This window comes from Halichoerus grypus, chromosome 2 (assembly GCF_964656455.1).
Source record: "Halichoerus grypus chromosome 2, mHalGry1.hap1.1, whole genome shotgun sequence".
Lineage (NCBI taxonomy): Eukaryota > Metazoa > Chordata > Mammalia > Carnivora > Phocidae > Halichoerus > Halichoerus grypus.
Genome location: NC_135713.1, coordinates 204,701,847 through 204,723,545, shown reverse-complemented (window position 1 = coordinate 204,723,545; position 21,699 = coordinate 204,701,847). Strand labels below are relative to the sequence as shown.

General features: G+C 50.1%; 4 protein-coding genes across 18 annotated transcripts in view; 2 read left to right on the top strand and 2 right to left on the bottom strand.

Moving 5' to 3' along the window:
- Positions 1-1,948, bottom strand: part of MFSD11 (major facilitator superfamily domain containing 11) — a 34,859-nt gene extending 32,911 nt beyond the window's left edge. Inside the window, exons 1-3 of one of the 3 annotated variants that reach the window (XM_078066149.1) lie at positions 1,474-1,948; positions 1,016-1,185; positions 415-470 (exon numbers count right to left, since the gene is read on the bottom strand). In XM_078066149.1, the coding sequence (XP_077922275.1) occupies positions 415-470; positions 1,016-1,111 (152 nt within the window). In that variant the 5' untranslated portion in view covers positions 1,112-1,185; positions 1,474-1,948. The other 2 variants (XM_078066150.1, XM_078066151.1) reach the window with 2 other exon arrangements.
- A 119-nt stretch (positions 1,949-2,067) lies between these two features.
- On the top strand, positions 2,068-5,286 carry SRSF2 (serine and arginine rich splicing factor 2). Of its 7 annotated transcripts, none has more exons than XR_004916199.2 (4): positions 2,068-2,684; positions 2,904-3,214; positions 3,490-3,593; positions 4,236-5,286. XR_004916199.2 is itself a non-coding variant. In XM_036088586.2 (3 exons), the coding sequence occupies exons 1-2, from the start codon at positions 2,323-2,325 to the stop codon at positions 3,205-3,207; spliced, it is 666 nt and encodes a 221-aa protein (XP_035944479.1). In that variant the 5' UTR covers positions 2,072-2,322; the 3' UTR covers positions 3,208-3,214; positions 4,236-5,286. The 7 variants fall into 7 exon arrangements, 2 of the variants coding, with proteins under 2 accessions (XP_077922279.1, XP_035944479.1); XR_013445225.1 differs by having other exon boundaries at positions 2,904-3,593; positions 4,236-4,333; positions 4,838-5,286; XR_004916201.2 differs by lacking the exon at positions 3,490-3,593 and having other exon boundaries at positions 2,072-2,684; positions 4,236-4,333; positions 4,838-5,286.
- Positions 5,287-5,512: 226 nt separating this feature from the next.
- METTL23 (methyltransferase 23, arginine) lies at positions 5,513-10,110 on the bottom strand. Of its 5 annotated transcripts, XM_036088588.2 has the most exons (7): positions 9,704-10,110; positions 9,254-9,363; positions 8,440-8,546; positions 7,712-7,816; positions 6,252-6,489; positions 6,087-6,171; positions 5,513-5,933 (listed from the first exon to the last, which is right to left on the bottom strand). In XM_036088588.2, the coding sequence occupies exons 3-7, from the start codon at positions 8,443-8,445 to the stop codon at positions 5,768-5,770; spliced, it is 600 nt and encodes a 199-aa protein (XP_035944481.1). In that variant the 5' UTR covers positions 8,446-8,546; positions 9,254-9,363; positions 9,704-10,110; the 3' UTR covers positions 5,513-5,767. The 5 variants fall into 5 exon arrangements, with proteins under 5 accessions (XP_035944481.1, XP_035944484.1, XP_035944480.1 ...); XM_036088591.2 differs by lacking the exon at positions 9,254-9,363 and having other exon boundaries at positions 8,361-8,546; XM_036088587.2 differs by lacking the exon at positions 9,254-9,363.
- A 244-nt stretch (positions 10,111-10,354) lies between these two features.
- Positions 10,355-20,599, top strand: JMJD6 (jumonji domain containing 6, arginine demethylase and lysine hydroxylase). Of its 3 annotated transcripts, none has more exons than XR_004916196.2 (7): positions 10,355-10,629; positions 11,150-11,538; positions 12,032-12,318; positions 13,168-13,303; positions 13,773-13,866; positions 14,641-14,779; positions 15,665-15,792. XR_004916196.2 is itself a non-coding variant. In XM_036088581.2 (7 exons), the coding sequence occupies exons 1-7, from the start codon at positions 10,501-10,503 to the stop codon at positions 17,119-17,121; spliced, it is 1,245 nt and encodes a 414-aa protein (XP_035944474.1). In that variant the 5' UTR covers positions 10,355-10,500; the 3' UTR covers positions 17,122-20,599. The 3 variants fall into 3 exon arrangements, 2 of the variants coding, with proteins under 2 accessions (XP_035944474.1, XP_077922278.1); XM_036088581.2 differs by lacking the exon at positions 13,773-13,866 and adding an exon at positions 17,085-20,599; XM_078066152.1 differs by lacking the exon at positions 15,665-15,792 and having other exon boundaries at positions 13,778-13,866.
- The last annotated feature ends 1,100 nt before the right edge of the window (positions 20,600-21,699 follow it).

Here is a 21,699-nt window from a genome sequence, read left to right as displayed (position 1 = left end):
TTAATCATGAAATTACGACAGGACCGAATGTTTCAAGAATCATATAAAACACCCTGTGTTTAGGATTGAGAAGATGTAATTATGACAACACTTGAGTGTTTATTAAATGCCAGGCACTGTGCCAAGAGCTTTACAGGTCAACGCATTATCTGAGCAAGGAAACTGGGCTCAGAGAAGTAACTTGCCTAACACAGCGCAGTGTGAAGTCATGAAACCAGGATTTCAAACCCAGTATTTAATTCTACATGAAACGTAAACTCATCACCTTTATTCTATTATGTTCTCCCAAACAGACCAGTTACCGAGAAAAAGCAACCACTACTAATTCAATCACAGTATTATTGCCAAAAATTCTGATAAGGTTTAGGTAACTACTGTAATAGATCAAGTAAGACCAATCATACCGTACAATACCTGGTGTATCCACTGCCGTGAAAATCTGTGCTATTTAAGCTCCTGATGACGGTTTGCTGCGTGGAAGATAAAGCTAATCAATGAAAACATTTCGCAGTCTCCCTCCCCATCCCCACAAAAGTCTGTCTCCAAGAACTGAGAATGAAGCACCCGGTAAAGTAAAATTCAAGATACTCAGTACTTCATATTGAAAGTCAACTCTGAGACAAAAAAAGGGACTACAAAACGGGAAAAGGCAAACCGATGACGGGGCGGGGGCGGGGGGGGCACATCAACTGTAGCTAGGCCTTGGGGTTCTTTTCTCCTCAATTCTCCCAATACGAATGGAGACTTTAGTACAGACAAGAAATAACAGGTCAACATACAAACCCCAAGTCAGATCAGAGGAATAAGCGGTCTTTTAACTCCCCGTCCCGATACAGTACTAATAAGAAACGTCTGACACACGAAACTAAACCGAGGCATAAAAACCGAGGAAGGGTAGGTGGGAAAATACAAGGTGCAACTTAAGCGCGCCGTTAGGCACAATTACTGTTTATTATCGTTTTTGGAATGCGTTATGAGAGGCACTTCAAAGGAGGTAGGACAGATCCCGACTCACCGCCACATTTCCACAAGTTTGAAAGGCGGTGAACATAAACATAAAGGCAACTCCTAAAATGATAATGTTGAAAAGCTTTTTAGATTCCGGGGACATTGTGGCTCAACTCTGGCGGAGGTCAGCAGCAGCCCGGGGCGCTCAGCTCTCCTCGGGGGAACCCACTGACAATCCTGGGGAAGGAAATGAGACGGTGAGGAGAGGAGGCAGATCCAGGAGCAAGGCTGCCAAGCTGTCAAACTTCCAGTTCTTGGATCAGAACCGCGGGCCGAGAGTGAGGTTCTCCCCACGGGCAGTTAGGACATTCCCAGGATCCGATCCGAGCAGGGAAAGGCCCGACACCCGGAGAGGTGCCAATAACGTCGCGGCTCCAGGTTGACGGGCCCGCGAGCGGGATTATGGGCCAAGACCGAGGTGCAGCGGCCGGCGCGGCCCCGCCCGCCTCGCCGGCCCTGACTCACCGCGGGTCAGGCGACCAGGTCATCTGACCGCAGCCTCGGCGCCAGCCGCTCGGCCGCCTGGGAAATGTAGTCCTGTGCAGCCTGAGACGTGCAGGCGCGCCGTGTGGGGCTACAAAGCGGAACCCAGCGGAGAAGTCGGGAACTGCGGGAGGGAGCGTGGAGACATCGTAGCGGGGCCTGAGAAGGCTGGAGACCGCGAGGCAAACGGGGGTAGGGGGAGTAGTACTCCCTCTGATAAAGCGGGAACCTTCTGCGGAGGTTCGAGCAGAAAAGCTGCGTGGAGCTCGTATACTGGCATGAAAAGAAGGCGGGGCCTGGAAGGGGAGCGCTTCCTGTTCCTCCTGCGGGAGAGCGCCCGTACGGCCTCGCAGCCGGAAAGAGCGTTTCGCGGGCTTTCCAACTGCCCACAAATTCCGCTCCCCCCTCCCAGCAATAGTGACTCCGCGCTTTTCGGCCCGCCCGCCGGGCTCTGCGCAGGCGCGTCCGACAGAGGCGGGGCGCGTGGCCTCGGCGTTGCGGGGCGGGGAGGGGCGAGCCAATCAGGGGATTCATTTCCGGGTGGCGCGGGCGCCATTTTGTGAGGAGGGATATAAACGGGCGCTAGGGCCGGTTGCCCGCCCAGTTGTTTCTTTGGTGGAGTCGAGCGCTGCGGCTTTTCGCTCACGTTTTTCTCCCCACCCCGTCCGGCCTCGCTCAGCGTTTCCACGCGGAAGCCAACTGCCGGAGGCGCGGCGCGGCGTCGAGCCGGCCTAGTGTGAGGAAACCGCCGCCTCAGCCGAGCGCGCGGGCCCGCCCAGGGCGTTAGTTTGTAGGCGCGCAGTCGCGGCCCCCGGCCGGCTCTCCAGGGCCATGAGTTACGGTCGCCCGCCTCCCGATGTGGAGGGCATGACCTCCCTCAAGGTGGACAACCTGACCTACCGCACCTCGCCCGACACCCTGAGGCGCGTGTTCGAGAAGTACGGGCGCGTCGGCGACGTGTACATCCCGCGGGACCGCTACACCAAGGAGTCCCGCGGCTTCGCCTTCGTTCGCTTCCACGACAAGCGCGACGCCGAGGACGCCATGGACGCCATGGACGGGGCCGTGCTGGATGGCCGCGAGCTGCGGGTACAGATGGCGCGCTACGGCCGCCCCCCGGACTCGCACCACAGCCGCCGGGGCCCGCCGCCCCGCCGCTATGGCGGCGGCGGTTACGGACGCCGGAGCCGCAGGTAAACGGGCCGGGGGCCAGGGGGGGAGGGCGGGGGGCACAAAGGTCCGCGCGGACACGTGGCGGCGGCGGGCGGGCGCGGGGCCGCGGCGGGCGGCGGGGAAATGGCGCCCGGGCGGCGGGCGGCGCGGTAATGGCGGCGGGGCGGGCGCAGCACGCGGGCGGGGCGCGGCCCTCGGGTCCCGATGGCCGCCCTGACGCCCGGCCCGTCCGCCCTCAGCCCTCGGCGGCGCCGTCGCAGCCGCTCCCGGAGTCGGAGCCGGTCCAGGTCCCGCAGTCGCTCCCGCTACAGCCGCTCCAAGTCTCGCTCCCGCACTCGCTCGAGGTCGCGGTCCACGTCGAAGTCCAGGTCGGCGCGAAGGTCCAAGTCCAAGTCCTCGTCGGTGTCCAGGTCTCGCTCGCGCTCCAGGTCCCGGTCCCGGTCCAGGAGCCCTCCGCCCGTGTCCAAGAGGGAGTCCAAGTCCAGGTCGCGCTCCAAGAGCCCCCCCAAGTCTCCCGAGGAGGAAGGAGCGGTGTCCTCTTAAGCGAATGGTAATGTCAGCGGGGATCCGAGACACATGACCCGAACTCAGAGATGGGGTTTGCAGGAGCTTGTTATGATCCGTGTTAATGTAGAAGTGGCTCCTGATGTCGGGAGTGCGGCTGTGAGCTAACTCAGCTTTGGGAGTAATACGAGAGGGGTCTGCAGAAAGGATGTGCATAAAGCTTAGATAATAATGGCTGTTTCGTAAACTGTTTGAGACCTATTAATGAAAATGACTATTTCTTGCTGTTTTTATCCAACGTCTGCATTTTCCCCTTTAAAGCTGCGGTCTCCTGTTTGATAAAAGAATATTGGCCAGTATTGCAGATTTTAACTGATTTGGCTGATCCTCCAGGGACCAGTTTCTGTGGGCGTGTATTGGAGCAGGTTTGTCTTTAAATGTTAAAGATGCACTATCCTCTTAGAGAAAACGATCAGTTCAACTATTGTTGTACTGACTGGGACTTGATATTCTAATGGATGTGGCAAACGAATTGCAAAAAGAAGCAATGAACTTTTGGAACCCCAAAAAAGTTTACAGGTATTGCACTGGGTGGGGAAAGGATAGTGTGTCTTTAACTCTCAAATTGTTTGGTCCTATTTTTTAAAAGGAAAGGGCCCTAAGTAGCTCAGATATTAAAGCTTTATTCTCAATTGCCAAATGTTTCGTTTGAGAACTAAAAATTTATCTTAAAATAGACTGATTTTCTGATTTCAAGTTGTTTTTGTTTGGATACCGTCCTTTTTTTTCTCCCCTCCCCCCCCTTTTTCCCTTCCTCATATCATTTTTCACCTTGGTTATTTGGCCAAGATTGCATAAACACAAATTTGTAAAAGCGGATGGTAGCCTCTGTGAAAATTTCCTAATTGGGCCTTTATAAAACTGATAATGGCTGGGTGGAACCTTTCCGTAACCTACTTGTTTCACCAGAGCCTTAGTAAGTACATGCCTGAAACTGAAACCATGTGCACTTTCGGCAACTTCATTGTAATGGGAGGTAAACTGAACTTTTTTCTTTTCAAACCTAGATGGGTCAACAAGCAACATAACAGAAGACTTGGGGGAAAAGGACCACACACTCAGTCCATCGAAGAGTCCTTGGAACAAGCAACTGGCTATTGAAAAGGTTATTTTGTAACATTTGTCTAACTTTTTACTTGTTTTAAGCTTTGCCTCAGGTGGCAAACTTCATTTTATGTGCCATTTTGTTGCTGTTATTCAAATTTCTTGTAATTTAGTGAGGTGAACGACTTCAGATTTCATTATTGGCTTGGATATTTGAGGTAAATTTTCCTTTTTGTTTATATAGTGCTGACTTTTTTTGTTTGAAATTAAACAGATTGGTAACCTAATTTGTGGCCTCCTGACTTTTAAGGAAACGTGTGCAGCCATTACACACAGCCTAAAGCTGTCAAGAGATTGACTCAACATTGCCTTCATTCCTTAAAATTAAAAACCTACAAAAGTCGGTGTAAATTTGTTTGTATATGCTATTTACCTTCAGATCTAAGTGGTAATCTGAATCCAAATTTGTATAAAGACTTTTCAGGTGAAAAGACTTGATTTTTTGAAAAGGATTGTTTACCAAACACAATTCTAATCTCTTCTCTTGTGTATTTTTGTGCACTAGGCGCAGTTGTGTAGCAGTTGAGTAATGCTGGTTAGCTGTTAAGGTGGCGTGTTGCAGTGCAGAGTGCTTGGCTGTTTCCTGTTTTCTCCTGATTGCTCCTGTGTAAAGATGCCTTGTCGTGCAGAAACAAATGGCTGTCCAGTTTATTAAAATGCCTGACAACTGCACTTCCAGTCACCCGGGCCTTGCATATAAATAACGGAGCATACAGTGAGCACATCTAGCTGATGATAAATACACCTTTTTTTCCCCCCTTCCCCCAAAATGGTATATCTGATCATCTTCATGTATGAACTTAAAATATGGAAAATGTTAAGGAAGCAAAATGGTTTGTAACTTTGTAAGTACTTATAACATGGTGTATCTTTTTGCTCATGAAAATTCTGTACTATAACCATTGTTTCTGTAGTTTAATTAAAACGTTTTCTTGGTGTTAGCTTTTCTCAGAATATGTCTTGGTCTTTTTTCCCCCCTTTATTTGAAAGACCTGTGCAATTACCTTGTGAATTGTTACTGACTGTACAGTATGAAAGTGAAATGTTTAGTAGTTGACTTTTTTTCTAAGTTAAAAAGTGGAAATGCCATTTCAGCACCCATAACCCCTAAAATCAATGCTCTAAGGTAGCACTTTCTTGAGGTTGTGGGTACCCCCGTCTCTCAGCTTAATTTATGCCGTTTTTATTTTTATTTTTTTTCTAAAGAACAATCCAAGTCCCTTTTTTTACAGGTCTGTTAATTTTTGTTTTCATGGCTTTGTAACCCATGAGTGTTTAGGTGACCCACCACCATCTTTAAGGCCGACAGATCAGACCATCTTCAGATTCAGTGCTTGTACTCCCAAGAAGCTGAAGTGGTCTGAGTCTTAGTTGGCATGCCAGGTTGCTAATTAGTATTGACATTGTCCCAGAAGAACCTGTATGTAGGTGTAATTCAGAGACTGTCCTTTGCAAAGGAGATGACCAGCATTTCAACAGTATGTCTTCCTGGGAGGGCAGATTCTGCTATATCTTCTTTGTCTGCATCAAAAGACTCCAGAGGAATGTGGACACATTTCATATCCCACTTGTAGAGCAAAGCTTCAAGTGACCAGTCAGCACTGAAAAAAAATAATAAATTGTTTTTTTAAAATCATGCTTTTCCTGTTTTGCTTCAGATGCATTTTCATTTTATCCTTAAAGTAGATATTGCATGAGGATTAGGATTTAAGTTTTAATAAAACTGAGAGTAGACCAAGCTTATTCAGGCTTACCTTCTTACCTGGTAAGTGGACCACAATTGGACTTTGGGGTTTTTTTCCATCAAAAAGTAGACTGTAGTTAAGATGTCTTCAAAATCTGGGAAGAAAGGACTCCTTAAATGGACTTCTTACATCATCTCTCCAGCCAAAGTTATTATTGACCAAAAAAGTTTTTACCTTCTGGTTCAAAGAACACATCAGATGCAAGAATAATATCTTGTGGTGGTAGAGCCAGAAGATCCTGAGATACATGTCCCCATGTCAGTCCTACGACACGCACCTGTGGCAGGTTATTCATTTCACAGCTTTTCCGACAGATTTCTAGACAGTAAGGCAGCTCTGAACTGTCCGACAAGATCACTTCAGCACCGCATTTTGCAGCCATAATTCCTGGAAGGCTCACTCCAGCTCCAATCTAAAAGCATTTCAAAGTTCTTAGCGTTGCAGGGAATTTGGGAACTTAAGTTTCCCTAAGTACAGAGTCCGTCATGAGCTGCTCATATCTACAAAATGTGCCACAATTGCAGTGCTTTACTATATGAAGCTTAAGCTCTTCAATTTGTAGAAATTACTTGAGATTCCTCTTAATTGGGTGGGAAGGTTAAGTCCCGTACAGGGCCCTGTACTCTGCAACTGACTTAGGTGCTTCCAAACTCCTGTGTATCCGGCGACTTAATTGCTTAATATGCCCAAGGCAGTTTGGGACACTTGTTCTTAACAGTCTATAAGGGAGCTCCTAATTATACAGGACATTGGGTCTCTAGAAGCTTGATGGGTGACTTGCCTGCACACCTGGCCATTATGGCTGTTACTACCAATTTTTACTGCTTTTATGTGGCTATAACCTGACAGGTCTGAAACATGGCTTCCTACAAAGGGGATTTTCCAGTTGGGCCTTCCAAGTGACAAGGTCTTAAGCATGCTAAGGACTAGCCAAGGAATGCCTTGTATTTTAAAACAAGTTTCCCATTTCCAGTTCTGAGCAAGAGCTTGGGAGATTCTCAATCTTTTCTGAATGTCTACAAATTGCCACTGTTCAGGGCCAGAAGGATGCCACGTATCTTCACACCCCTCACATGGTTTTGCAAAAGTTAAAGAGGTGTTACTAAGTTTTGGGTTTGTCCTCAGCCTTCAGATTTAAGCCTTGTACCATTTCTGCAAACTTGAGAAAAGTTTATTTCTCCAAGTGTTTAGCAGTCTCATGTCAGGTGGAGTGATGAGAAAGAGTTCTGGGATACTCTCAAGATTTCCAAAATATGGAAAGGGCTATTGTATGAGAAACTGCATGTGACACACTAGACCCCGGATGACCCTGTTGGGACACCCTGGAAAGATGGTCTTAATGATTGCTTCCATGCCAAGATTCTATAACTATTAATTAGTCAATGGGCTTCACTTAGAATAAAGGTCAGCATAACATAAAGGGCAAGGCGATATTTTAGTCTCGATGGGACTCCTGTGGTCTCTGGTGCGTGTTCTTTTTTTAAACAACTTAAAATGTAAAAAGCATTCTTAGCTCACATGACTTACAAGCTGGCCAAATCACCCGATTTAAAAATATTTAACAAAAGTCAGTAACAAGCACGTAGACTTAAATCTGAACAGAGCATTTTAGGAAACCTCAAGGGTACTTGTACCTCTAAGACAGCCTTGCCCGGCAGAGATCTTCTGTGAAACCACAGGTACTGAGCCAGGACCACCGCACAGGGCCAAACATACATTCCATACTGCAGATGCAGCACCTGAAAAGAATTTTTTGTATGCCAAAAATAACTCATCTGCTGGCAGTTGGGAGTATATATTTTTACAGCAATTAGAGTGCCCGACATTGGACAAAAATGACAGTTCCCTGCTGTCCAGTTCACATCCCATGGGGTATATAAAACCGCAATACCGTGTGATAAGCATTCTTCATACACTCATTCACTCAACAAGCATTTACCCAGGCACTGAATGGCTAAGGATGTAACTAGGTTATCATGGAATACACATATACACACACATACCCTACTGGGAAAAAGACAAGCCACAAGTAAGCAAATATATTTTTAGTTGGTGATAATGCTAACAGCAGCAGGTGATGTGAGAGAGTAGTGGGGGCAGGGAGAGGTGGGGAGACAGTGACCACAAGGTGGCTGTCCTAGATAGGGCGAATGATTCAGGCAAGGGTCCTGAAGCAGGAACTAAAAAGCCTCTGGCTGGACCACAGAGGGCACTGACCGCAGGGGCATGGGGGCTGGGAGGCAGGGTTGTAGTACAGAGGTCAGTGGGAAGGCAGGGACAGACCTGTGGGGTCTTGTAGGCCACAGGAAATTTAGCTTTTATTGTAAGTGCAGTTAAGAATGTATCAGAGGATTATATTCACAGGCATAACTTGGTATGCTTATGGGAAACAATGAGTCCAGGAAGACATTCCAGAAGTTTTGAGTGCAGCTCAGTCCTGGAATTAGGAAGGCAGGCAGCTTACAGAGCCTTTGGAAAGATACAGAATTGTGAGAGCACAGTATTCAGGGAGGCAAAATAAGGACTCACACCTTTGGAATGAACCTGCCTGAGTTCAAATGCTGGCTGTGTAACTTACTAGCTGTGTGACCTCACCCGTTATTTAACCTGTCTGTGCTTCAGTTTCCTCACCTGCAAAAAGCCTATCTCATAGGGTGACTTGGAAGACTCAATGCAAACTACTTAGTACAGCGCCCGGCACAAAATAAGCAAAGCAAGCTGTCATTAAACTGCAAAACTGCAAGTCTTTCTGTTTTCTAGAGCAGAGGGTGCTGCTAGTGGACTGGCTGGAAAGGGGGCTGAAGTGGTGTAAGTATCAAAGGTGAAGGAACTGAAAGTCTGAACTCAATCATTCAATTCACTCAACAGAAGTATTAGTGCCTAGGCACTGGTTCTAAGTGTAGGGAGTGCAGCGTGAATAAAATGCCTGCCTGGTAGATTTTACCCAGGATACAATAAAGGATTTCTGACCAGAGCAGTGAGTGAGTTTGCAGATTTGGCTGTAAAGGGGTCTTTGTTCTCACAGGGAGTTATCTTCACCTCCTAAACTTGGAAAGAAGTCCCAGTGGGTATTTCAACACGAAGGCATTTAAAAACTATCAGAAATGGGTTTCACTGGAGACTTAACCTCCTCTTAGGCGGTTTTTCATCTTCAAATTATTTTTGCTAATATCTACCTCACAGACTGCTGTTAAAATCGAAACACTGCAACGTCCAAGTGCTTTGAAAAACCGGACGCATAACGTATTACTTCTATTATTTGTGAGAGTTTGGGGACAGCCGTGAGCTGAAAAGAACAAATGAGTGCCAACCCAAGAAACTTTATTTGAAAAGGGACAGTGGAATCCCCGGTCCTGGATAAAGCTGAATTAAGAAGCCCTTCAAAATCAAAGAAAATATTTGGTGTCAAAAATGCCACCTTTCCGGCAGGATATATTCGATGTGGAAGGCCCTTTTCCCGGCAGGGCCCCTTCAGGCCACAAACCTTCCCGCCCGGAGGTCCATCCTAAGACAGGGTAGCCGCCAAACCCCGCCCCCACCCCTCCCAACACCCCCAGGTCGGCTGGGAACGGCTCCTGCCCGGGGCGCCACCGCAAAGGACCGGAGGCACCTGCCGCCGCACGCACCTGCGGGACGCTGACCTCCAGTACGGCCCCCTCGGCCCCCAGGCCGGGCTCCTCCAAGAACCGAAAGCGCTGGGCCCGGACCTCATGCCCTCGGAGGCCACGCTTGCCCAGGGGGGAATCGGGGACCCCCGGACGGGCCGGGAACAGCGAAGAGCGCCGGGCTGCCAGGCTGCGCGCGCGGGAAACCCCTGGCCGGCTGGGGCCGCCTCACCGGCGCCACGTGGCCCTTGGCGGCCCTCCCGGGTCGCTGCAACTCGACCGCAAGGGCGGGGAAAGCACCCTTCCGGCGACGCTGTGGCCGCACAGTGAGAAGACACCGGAGACCAGGGAAAAGAGATACGGAAGACAAGCGGCCTCGGAGACTCGCACGCCGGAAACGAGCCGCGCATAAAGCGGCCCACGCCCGGAAGTGACGCGCACACCGGAAGCGGGCGCGGGAGAGGCGGAGCCGTAGTGAGGCGGCTCCTCGATCAGCTCGACCTTCCCAACATGGCGGAGAGCCGGCGAATGTGAGGGCGGACCCCGGAGGTGCCCGAGCCAATGGCTCACCGCGACAGGCCGGGGGGCGGGGAAGACGGCAGCCGCGTGCCCAACCCGAGGCCCGGGAGGTGGTTGGGGAGTGAATTTTCTGGAAGGCGAGTTTAAAGGCGCCGGGCCAGAGCGAAGGGCGTTTGGGTGCCGCCGCCGCCACCGCCTCCACCGCCGCAGCCAGTGCCCGGGCCGGGAAGGGGGTGCGTTGGAAGCAGGAAGCGAGGCGCGCGGAGGTCGTCGCGGGAGCAGCTGGTGATCCCCGGAGGATGAACCACAAGAGCAAGAAGCGGATCCGCGAGGCCAAGCGGAGTGCGCGGCCGGAGCTCAAGGACTCGCTGGACTGGACCCGTCACAACTACTACGAGAGCTTCTCGCTGAACCCTGCGGCCGTGGCGGTGAGTGGGCCGGGGTCGCGGGCTGGGGCCGGGCATGGGCATCTCCGGGCTCATGCGCACCTCCCCCAGCGCCCAGCGCGGCACCTCTGAGTGCCGATGGGCGCACTCGCACCCCGCGGAGGTCCGGGTCATCGGCGCCCGGATTTCAGGGCGGGCCGCCTTCCTCCCGCGCCGCAGCTGCCGCCTGCCCGGCCACCTGGAGGCTGACGCCTTTGGCGATATCCACAAGGAGGACTGTCGCCCCTTGACCCCTTTGGGCTGTGGGGCCCCCGGGGACTTGACTGTGGAGGCCCATGAGTGGGAGATGCGAAGCCCCCTTCCCCTGGTGGGGCGGCGCAGGGTGCGACGTGTCAGTCCACACGCAGGTCCTTGTCCCCCCCCCCCAAAGATAAGCCAGAACGAGAATCTGGTTCCTTAGGTATGTCGTTGCTAATTGGTCCTGGGGGACGCCTTTTGCTGCCGCTGGACTTTTTTTTTTTTTTTTTTAATTAACTGGATAGGTCTTTTCTGATTCTTTCAGGATAACGTGGAAAGGGCAGACGCATTACAGCTGTCTGTGGAGGAATTTGTGGAGCGATATGAAAGACCGTACAAGCCGGTGGTTCTGCTGAATGCCCAAGAGGGTTGGTCTGCGCAGGAGAAATGGACCCTGGAGCGCCTAAAAAGGAAGTACCGGAACCAGAAATTCAAGTGTGGTGAGGATAATGACGGCTACTCCGTGAAGATGAAGATGAAATACTACATCGAGTACATGGAGAGCACTCGGGACGACAGCCCCCTTTACATCTTTGACAGCAGCTATGGTGAACACCCCAAAAGAAGGAAACTTTTGGAAGACTACAAGGTGCCCAAGTTTTTCACTGATGATCTCTTCCAGTATGCCGGGGAGAAACGCAGGCCCCCTTACAGGTAAAGTACCTGGCGGTGAAGCTTTTACGGTCTAACGTAGGACAGTATGTGTCACCTGAGCTCAGTCGGCTAACCTTTTTCCATAACAGTGAGTGGTTCTCCTTAGTTGCACATGGAACTTACTTAGGGGGTTACTGCTGCCTGCCCAGGTCCTACGGCCACAGACTGGTTTTACTGGTCTGGGTTGCCACCTGGGCATCAGGATTTCTGAAGGCGCCCCAGGTGACTCAAACATGCAACCAAAGTTAAACCACTGATCTTTAAAGGAAGTTTTAGTAGTTGAAGCCCGGTAGTAGTAAGCCACATCAGTGATTTTTTTTCTTCTTTCTATTACGGAGCATTCCAGGCATGATTCATTTAGCGTTTCTGCGTAGCAGGATTTATGTAGTTTCTGAAATAAAGAACATAATGTATAAGACTAAAAACTCACTATTTGGTGGCGTGTGTGTACAGTTAAATTACCTTTCATATCTTGGACGTTTCCATCCTTTAGGTGGTTTGTGATGGGGCCACCACGCTCTGGAACTGGAATTCACATCGACCCTCTGGGAACCAGTGCCTGGAATGCCTTAGTTCAGGGCCACAAGCGCTGGTGCCTGTTTCCTACCAGCACGCCCAGGGAACTCATCAAGGTGACCCGTGAAGAAGGAGGGAACCAGCAAGATGAAGCTATTACCTGGTTTAGTATCATTCATCCCCGGACGCAGCTTCCCACTTGGCCACCTGAATTCAAACCCCTGGAAATCTTACAAAAACCAGGAGAGACTGTTTTTGTACCAGGTATAGATGAACTAAGAGAAAGTACATTCTTTGATTTCAGTTATTTGTCATTTCGGAGCACAGGTGTATATAGAAGGAATCAAACCTGTCTGCATGCTGACTCTAAACGAACTGACCGCTTCCCACCTCAGACAGTGATGTGCGGCTGTGTGCTCAAGTGCTTAGGGGGCTGCTCTCCACGTCTCTTGTAATCTAAACACATAGTGCCTATTGATAAACTTTCTGTATGTAAAGATTCTACTCATTTTTATGCCTAGTAGTTATCTGGTGTCTCTGTGGACTTACCGTAACTTGTGCATATTTCTGTAAATTGGGTTTTTAATACAGTGTAGCATTGGCCGGGTTGAGCCAGGAAATAGGAACTTGGGGCTAAGAGGAAAGACGTCCCATACCTGATAGGCTAAGTGTTTAGAGTGAGGGTATTTAATATTGAAGATAGGTGTTCTCCTCCTAGGAGCTGAAGAACTTGCTGCCTTTACAGTTTTGAGCACAGTTTTGGATTAACAGGGGTCAACACACTTTTTCTGTAAAAGGCAAAGAGTAAATATTTCAAGCGCTGTGGGCCAGACAGGGTCTGTTCCAACTGCTCAACTCTGCCTGTGGAGCAGGAAAACAGCCACAGACAATCCGGAAATGAACGGACATGGCTGTGCTCCAGTAGAACTTTCCACAAATAGGTTGGGATTCCTGGATCAGGAGAAGCATTGACCAGTCTTGATCTCATGTCTCTGAGTCTCTACCTGTCTCACCTATAGATGGGTAGATAGGAACTCTCTATTCCTGAAGCTTATGTTATTTGTGATTGTGCAGAACCAAACCCTATTTAACTGTGTATTTGTTGGATTTCAGGAGGCTGGTGGCACGTTGTCCTTAATCTTGACACCACCATTGCCATCACCCAGAATTTTGCCAGCAGCACCAACTTCCCTGTTGTATGGCACAAGACGGTAAGAGGGAGGCCAAAGTTATCGAGGAAATGGTATAGGTGAGAGACGTTTTTTTTCTTATTTTTGTCTTGTTCCAATTCCTACCCCAGAGGTGAAATGGAAAGAGTCCACTGCTGCAGTAACGTGTGCTGATCTTAGGCCTGGGAGAGCTGGGGCTGCAAAACCGCACAGGCAGAGGAGAGTGGGTCCAAGGTCAGGGCTAGTTCTCAGGATGCTTGCCAGCCTCCAGGTGACAGGGTAAGACTCTGCATGTTTGATCAGTCAGTCAAAACATGGTCATAATTGGGATTGGTTCTCATTTTCTGTTTATTTGTTTTGTTTTATTTTCTGTTTTTGTTTACGTCCCCCCCAAAGCTAGCACTAGCAAAGGAAGCCATTTTGTTTGGGTTTTATTTTGGTTCTTTCTTTTTCTTACTGAGAAGCATTATTCCCTTTTGAACTTATTACCTTCAGTTCTTGTGAGTGAGGTGACTGCCCTGGAGACTTAGCTCCTCTGTTTATCCACAGAACAGATACAGCACGGGCAGCGGCAGTGCAAGCCACCCCCAGCCACCCCGTGCCACTGTGTCCCAACCCTGACCTGGAGGGACCAGCTCTCGGGGTAAGAGAGGGATCCTGGCTTGGTCAGTGCTCAGCCTCCCTGCTGAGAGGGCCAGCAAGGGTGGTGGCTTTGTTCTCCCCGGACTCACGGGCACCTGAGGCCCACTTACTCCATCCCGTAGGCCACTGTGTGCTGTGATTTGGTCATCTTAAAGGCCTTACCATACAGCTGGTCTTTTGTCCCTGGTTAGAGTGGATGCCAGATCAGGTCCCTAAGGGGAGGGCTGCTGCCTCTGAAAGTCCAGTTCAGTTTTATCTTCAAGTGAGGGGAACCCTTTCTGTTGCTTGACACTTCTTATTTCTTGCAAACCCAATTGTTGCTACTTGTACAAATAGAATTTAACCAAGCGCAACTGCGGTCACTCAGTGCTGTGTTGTGGAAAGGAAGGGTGTAAAAAAATCAGCTAGGAATGGTTCAGGAAAAAACACAAGGAAGAGAGACTCTTTCTCCCAGGTGGAAAAAAAAAAAAAAAAAGACTAACTCGGGGCAGCTTTGCCTCACAGGTCGGCAGCACGGCTGGCTCCTTTGCAAAGGTCATAGTAACTTGCGTGCCGCTAGGTTGCCTTTCAGAAAAGCCTGAGCAGCACGGTAGGGCTTCTGTTCCCAGCCTGTGGATCCGTGTGTCCTCACCACTGTCCAGCACCCATTCTGAGCCAAGGCACCTGACTTCCCAGGTGCTTCTGAGAGAGACAGGCCTCAGCTTTGAGTCCGGGTGATTGTGTGCAGGTGTTGCTGCCGGTCCCAGCGCTGGGAACGATGTTTCTTGTCTCTTAGGATCTTGAAGCAAGAGCACCCCGAGCTGGCGGTCCTGGCTGACTCGGTTGACCTTCAGGAGTCCACAGGGATTGCCTCGGACAGCTCCAGTGACTCCTCCAGCTCCTCCAGCTCCAGCTCATCCGACTCGGACTCGGAGGTGAGGCCTTGCTCCCTGCCCAGGCCCTCGGGGCAGGTCACCCCGGGAACACCAGATGTGACTCTCCCCTCTCCTGTCCGGGAGAGAGAGAGATGAGAACATCTCTCCACTTTGTTCCAAGAACTACAGCTGCCACCATTCCTGCTGGGTGGTGAATTTTGCCCATGTTACAGCCTTGCACGTGTGTGGGGGGGTGGGTGCATGCGCATGTTGTTGCAGTAACTTCAAGAGGTAAAAGTATTTGGGGATTTTGTTAAGGGAATGGCCGAGGATCACACAGCTCATGATGGGGTTTCAGACTTAGAGCATTGTCACCTCAAAGCCCATGTTGAGAATTGTCCCTGTGGATGTAAATTGTAAGCCTGGAAACTCGGCAAATTCAGTGGTTTGTTAGAAGCTAACGTCATTTTGGGGAAGAGGAACCTGTGCCCTTAGCAGATGAAATTTCTGTTTTAGCGCTTCGTGTAATCTGGGGATTTGGTGTTTTGCAGGGGGCAAGGGCGGGGGAGTGGTGTGTTAAGTGCTATACTTCTGTGCTTCCCTCCTCGGGGTCTGTGTGGACGCAGTGAAATGGCATAATGCAATCTCAGAATCTGACTGTAAGATATTCTTAGAGCGTGTGTCCCAATTTCGAACAAATAACCCTCCCGTTGGAGAACACTGGAGGGGCAGCCGGCATGTGAGGGAAGTTGCAGTGTTTGGGAGGCAGAAACACCGGAGGGAGACGGCCATTCAGACCGTGTTGGGGCGCGGCGGCACATGGCTGCTTCACTTCTGGGAGAACGCGGATGACATTTGTGCCGTCTCCTGAGGTCGGAAGTTTATTTACAGACAGAATGGGTTGCATCTCGTTGAGTTCCTGTTTTTTTTTCCTTCTCCGTCCAGTGTGAGTCTGGGTCTGAAGGCGATGGGACGATGCACCGCCGGAAGAAGCGGAGAACGTGCAGCATGATGGGAAATGGGGACACCACCTCCCAGGACGACTGTGTGAGCAAAGAGCGCAGCTCCTCCAGGTGACCACGCACGGCTGTTGTCTGTGTAGGAGGACATGCCCGCGGCGAGGGGCAGGGCCCTGGGGAGGGCAGCCTTTTGGATCTGCAGACAAGGGGAGGGCCGGAGAAAGCCAGAGAACGAGGACGCCCTTGGAATAGGAGTCCGTTCACTTAGCATTTGCTACAGTAGCTTTTTGCTCCGCTACCAGTGCAAAGTAATGTGGCTCATTTTATGCATAAAGGCAAGAATCTGTGTGGATGGTGCCAAGGAAACCCTTAACGTTATTTAATAAAAACTAAATCCATTTTATATCCTTGCAACTTTTATTCTTTGAGAATACCAGAACCTCCCCTTGTTGCTCTTCCTGTGGTGTTGTGGGAAAGCAGTCACCCCACTGCTGTGTGCTCTCGATGGGGAAGGGATGGTTACAGCACTTGGGGGCAGCCCAAGAGAAGGTCCCTGGTGTCTCCCGAGAGCCTCAGGGCCGGCCTCCCGCTTTTCCCCCCACTTGCCATTGTTGCTTTGAGCGCTCACACCAAGTGAGACATCCGTGAAGAACTCCAATTTTCTATAAGGTCTTCATCACGTCTCCCACGTTTGTTTGCTTGCTTGTTTGTTTGTTTGTTTGCACCAGATTGGGTCTAAATAAGTTAAAACTTAAAATCAGAGTCAGTAAGGTAATCTCTTTGCCAGCGTGTGCCCTCGTGGTGGACACGGAATGGGCTTTCAGTGAGTTTTGGACCCAGACTCTTCTCACGAGCGAGTCGCAGTGTGTCTGGCGGCGGCAGTAAGCGGGGAGCTTTCGGGGAGCTTTCAGGGAGGTAGTTCAGTACAGAAGCTCGGAGGACTCTAAACGTCTGAGGGCCTGGCCTGCCGTGGGTGACGTTGCTGTTGTGTTCTCTGTATCTCTGAGCAGCTGGCTGTTTTCTTGACACATGTTAGGAAAGTGTAGGACCCACAAGCCTTGCTGTCTGTTTTCCTCTTTCTCTGTGGTCAGACTGGAATTCCAGGAGAAGTTCAGGTGTCCCAGTGACACGAATTTATGGGACTAGACTATGCATTTCTCAAGCAAGTCATCCTCTTCACAGCCATTGTTAGATTTCTCTTCTTGCTTTTCTAAGGTGTTTCTGTTGCTGGAGACTCCCACCTGCCCGTGATGTGTGACTTTATAATTTGTCAGAAAAAGTTCTAGGGACAGCCCTGCCCTGAATTGCATGTGGGGTCCTGGGGTTCTGCTTAACATTTCCTTCCAGCTTTGCACCAGCTGTGCTGTCTACATGCTGATTACAGGCAGTTGTACTTTCCTTGGCAGGATTAGGGACACTTGTGGAGGCCGGGCTCACCCCTGAGCAAATAAAGACGCTCTCCCTGAGGTGGCTCCTGTGTGCGCTGTTGGCCACCACCTGACTCAGTTCTCACGTCTTCTGCTCCCACCTTCTCCTTTGTCTTCTTTGAATTTGGATAACCTTCTCTGGTCCAAGCTTCTGTCTTCGGTCAAATGCCGTTTTTACTGCTTACTAAGAATAGATGGTCAAGAGGTTTCGAAGCTCAGCAAGCTCAGTGACACCCGAAACACCGAAGGCTGGCGTGCTGTCGGGTGAGGAGCTCTGTGCTGTCACCTCTAAGCCACGCTGCTCGACCTCGAGGCCGCAGGGCTGGGATCCCTTGAGTGTCTCGCTGCGTCTGATACCTCAGCGACGTTGGTGAGGAACCTCTGCTGTCCGAGAGCCGGCTGCGCACAAGCAGGCCCTGAGGGGTGAGTGGACTCGGATTTGTGTCTGAGCCAATTACACGTAAAACGTGCTGCGCACACGCCACCTTCCTTTGTGTCACCGTTTGTCCAAAGCCGCGCTCCGTGGTCGTGACCCAGCCAATGCGGGCAGCACCGCTCACCCCTGGTTTTGGACGAGTTACCTTCCCTCCACCGCCAGAGAGGCTCTTAAATTCCGGCAGTGTTTTCGTGTGGTGTATTTTGGGGGCAGGATGATACGTCAGGGTTTTTGTTTAGGAACGGAGTGGGAAAGGTGTTCAATGTGTTCTTATCGCAGAATTCAAGTTGTGAATAGGGCCCGCTTCTAACAGGTGTGGCCTCTTCCTACCATGTGATCCATAAGGCAGAACCTCTCACTCTGTAAGAGACGTCACGAGTAGTGTCCCTGTTTGTTTGACCAGCAGACATTAGGTGGGTGGCTTGTGCTGCACGTCTGGAATAAATCCATATATGGTGCTTCTAGTCTTTGGGATCTGTTTAGGCTTCTCAGTAACTCTGGTCTGAATCCTTGGGGATTGACCAGCAGGTTCCATCTCTTGCCCTCTCAGTTCACCTGCTTGCCTTAATCTGTCCCTAAATTCAGCTAAATTTAAATAAAAGTAAGAGGGGGCTTGTCAAGGATGTGCCCAGTGAAAAGCACTGAGCAGCGTGCCCCGTTCTGGGCGGGGGTGTAGGTAAGGGCATGAGCAGCCAGAGGGCAGCAGGAGTCCCCGGGGAGCAGACGGCCTGGAATTATGTGGTGTTGCCTCCCCAGATCCTCCCTGAACATGGGTATAATCTGGGGAATCCAGGGCTCCTCTGTGCAAAGGTTATAATTTTAACAGACTGATGATCATTTCTTGACACTGGGTCGGTCATGTGGCTTTCCTCTAGGAGGCTGGTTCCCTACTTTGTCTTGGTCAGTTTTCTGCATTCTCAAATGCCGATCCAGAAACGTGGCCGGATTGGATGGAGAACGTCCACCATGTTCCTCGGCGTTGGCGCCTGTCACCTGTCCCTCAGTGCCGCTCTCCTTCCCCACCAGGCCACCCGGGCTCAGGCAGCCCTGCTTCCATTCCAGGGTGTGTTTGGGTGTGAGTAAAGACAAACCCTGAATGTGTCGTCTCTTTGTGTTCACACCTGAATGGGGTTCCTGTCTCCTTTTTAAAATGTTTTTGCCATCTTCCAAAATGCTTTTTTTCTTTACGCCAGTATTGCTGCCGGGCTCACACCTTCCTCTCCGATTCATATCAACTTCCCTCTAAACTTGAAAAAACAAACAAAACCAAAAGGCTGTTTGCCACGAGGGGGCAGGATAGGACACTTTTGCAGTGGCTGGGATGACAGGGTAGAAGTTTGAATGGGAGAGATTAGCCTTGTCAAGAGGCCAAAGGTGATTCCTGTTTGACAAACAATATTCAGAAATAAGGGATCCAGCCCACCTGACAGGCCCACAGTGACCTCACCAGAAAGCATCTGGATCACACAGCTTATATGTTGCGGTTTGGCTTTTGCCACCCCATGAGTGAGTGACCATGGGACAGTCTTTGTTTTAGGCAGGCCAGAGATTCAACACCTCCCACCCCGCCCCTGTTCCTGTTGCTGTGGGCCACCCAAGCACACCATTATGGAAATAAAGCAGGGATGAGGTGGGGAAACTGAGAAGGGAGTGCAGTGATGGCTGGGTGCTTGGGACAAGGTAGGAAGTGGGAACCAGGGGCCATCTGTTCTAAAGTTAACCCTTCACCCCACCTGGTCTGAGCTCCTTCTCTGAGTGGTGTCAACAATAGTAAGGGCAAGGACATGACATGAAACTTCTCCAACTGAAGACCAACAAGCTGGGTCCTGGAAGAAGGGTTCTTGGACCAGTAACTACTGATAGGGAGGAGCAGGGTGGAGGAAGATAGCGTGGGGCTCTGGGGCTTTGGGAGTGAGCACCAAAGACTTTACCATCAGCCTGAAGTATCCAGTGCCGCACACAGGCAGGTGTCTCTGGGGTCAGTAGTAGTGCTGGGATATTCAGGGGACACCTTTTGAGGGGAGAGTCACCAAACACAGGGACGTTCACATTTGGCTTAGGCTTGCAGATGCCCATTTGTGATCTTCCAAGCGTTCAGCTTGTGTTTGAGTGCCAGGCACTGTTCTAGGTGCTGGGGATGCAGCCGTGACGTGCCCAGGTCCCTCTCCTCGTGGAGCTGAAAGTCAGTGAGCGCGCCATGCCCGGTTCCTAAGGGTCACTCGTCAGAGTAGGTGGAGTCAAGCACATCCATTTCCATGACCAAAAAAGCAAGGTCAGACCTTACTAAATTCGAGTCCATGAGATCTTCATAAAAGAACATAAATAACATCATAGTTGGGTTCTTAGTATTTGGATTCTCTCTAAATTAGCTAAAGATATTTAAGGATCGGCAAGAAAGTTGTTGGTATAAGTGCTTTATGAACTTACTAGAGGTTCAGCCTGGATATGATTTAGGACTTTAGACAAGAGTGTGGGACAGAATAGGAGTTTTGCGGTAAATGTTGTAAAAAGTGCTCTCTAGGATGTAGGCGTGTACGTGCACAGCTGTAGGGTCCTTGAATTGTGTGTAGCGTTTCCACAAATAAGTTGTTTGTCATGTGTGTGCTGGGTACTGCTGATGGTTCCCTGTGGAGTCTGGTTTCTCCTCATACTCCCGCGTCCCTCCCTGCCTTCTGTCAATATGTTCTACTGATGTTACATTATATACAGCAAAACTAGATGACCCTCGTGCCCCGGCCCCCTCGGGTGGTGGCTCTCGACTTCCGTCTCATCATTAGTTCAAAAACTTGAGATGTCTAGCCCCCACTGAATGTCCCATGAGAACTGGCCCGGTCTGCTGTCTCCAGGGTGACTGGACAGTGCAGAAGAACTGGGACCGTGCAGAGTCCTTGTTCCTCCTGCCACTGCCACAGAGACACCCAGCAGCCTGCTCCATCTGCTTCCGTCTCGCCGTGGGCTCCGCCATGGGATGCCTGTGGCTCCGCCGTTTGATGAGTGTTTTTAACTTTCACTTGGATGAAACTTGTTTATCATTTTAAATAAAGCAACTTGATTTAGAGTTGGGTTTTTTGCATTGTTTTATTCTTGTTTCTTCCCGTTATTCATCCGTTATTCATCCGATAGTGCATACAGAATGTAGCTAAGTTTGCACAGTGGGTCCCCTTAAATGTATACTTTCAAACAATGAAGGCAGGGGACAAAAAAGAAGGCCCACTTTGGCTGAAAGTCCCCCCAGGGGTCAAAAGCCAGTAGCTGAGATAGGAGCCCCATTCCACATTTTATAGTTACAGGGCATTTTTCACCAACCACCACTGAAACTCCTTTTGCTGGTACCCCTTACTGTTATGGGAAGCAACAGGACTAAGCTCCCCCTCTTCCTGGAAGCCTGCTGGTCATAACTGGAGCTCAGGAAGAAGCCTAAGCACATACTTGTGTCTTCCATGTAAACAGCACTCCATCTAGCTTCTTGGCTTGCACCAGATACCAGCTTAGGCACTGTAATATTTCCAAAAAAGCAATAAATGTATCCTAAGCAAAAACTGGCACCCTGTTTTTTCATCTGGTGCCTGACAAACTTTGCCCTGTGTTTATTGGGAGTGGTAAAGACACAATTTTTTTTGGTTACAGCATATCTATCACAAACAAGCACAACAGGAGGAAGGATCTGGAGAAACAAAAACAGTAGACTTCCCTTCATTCTACCCTCCCATACACTCGAGAATTACTCCAAGAGGAAAAGTCAGTAGGGGAGCAGAGTTACACCTGGAGCTGAATTCCAGAAAGCAGCCTTTGGGGGGCAGCCACGTTACAATGAGGCTTGTGTTGAAGGCTGCTGGGTCTCAGGCCGGAAGGGGCATTCACCGGCCAGGAACTAGAAGTGTTCCCAGAAAATGCTGTGGAGGAGTCTGGAAGTGGCCGCGAGTGAGCGGGGTTAACGTTTGCTCTTCATGGTCTTGCAGGCAGTCCGGTGCCATGCTTTAGGTGAGCCTTCGGCCTTACAGGGCCTCAGCATTTCGCAAGCAGCGGTTCCAAAGTGCTGGACCTTCTGTACAGGGCGGAAATGATGCCGAAAATGACAGTCAATCTGAGGGCGCCTGAGGAAAGAGCTTTTCAAGGTGGTTTTCAAAACAAATCGAAGCGCAAAGCGTCAGGCCTGCC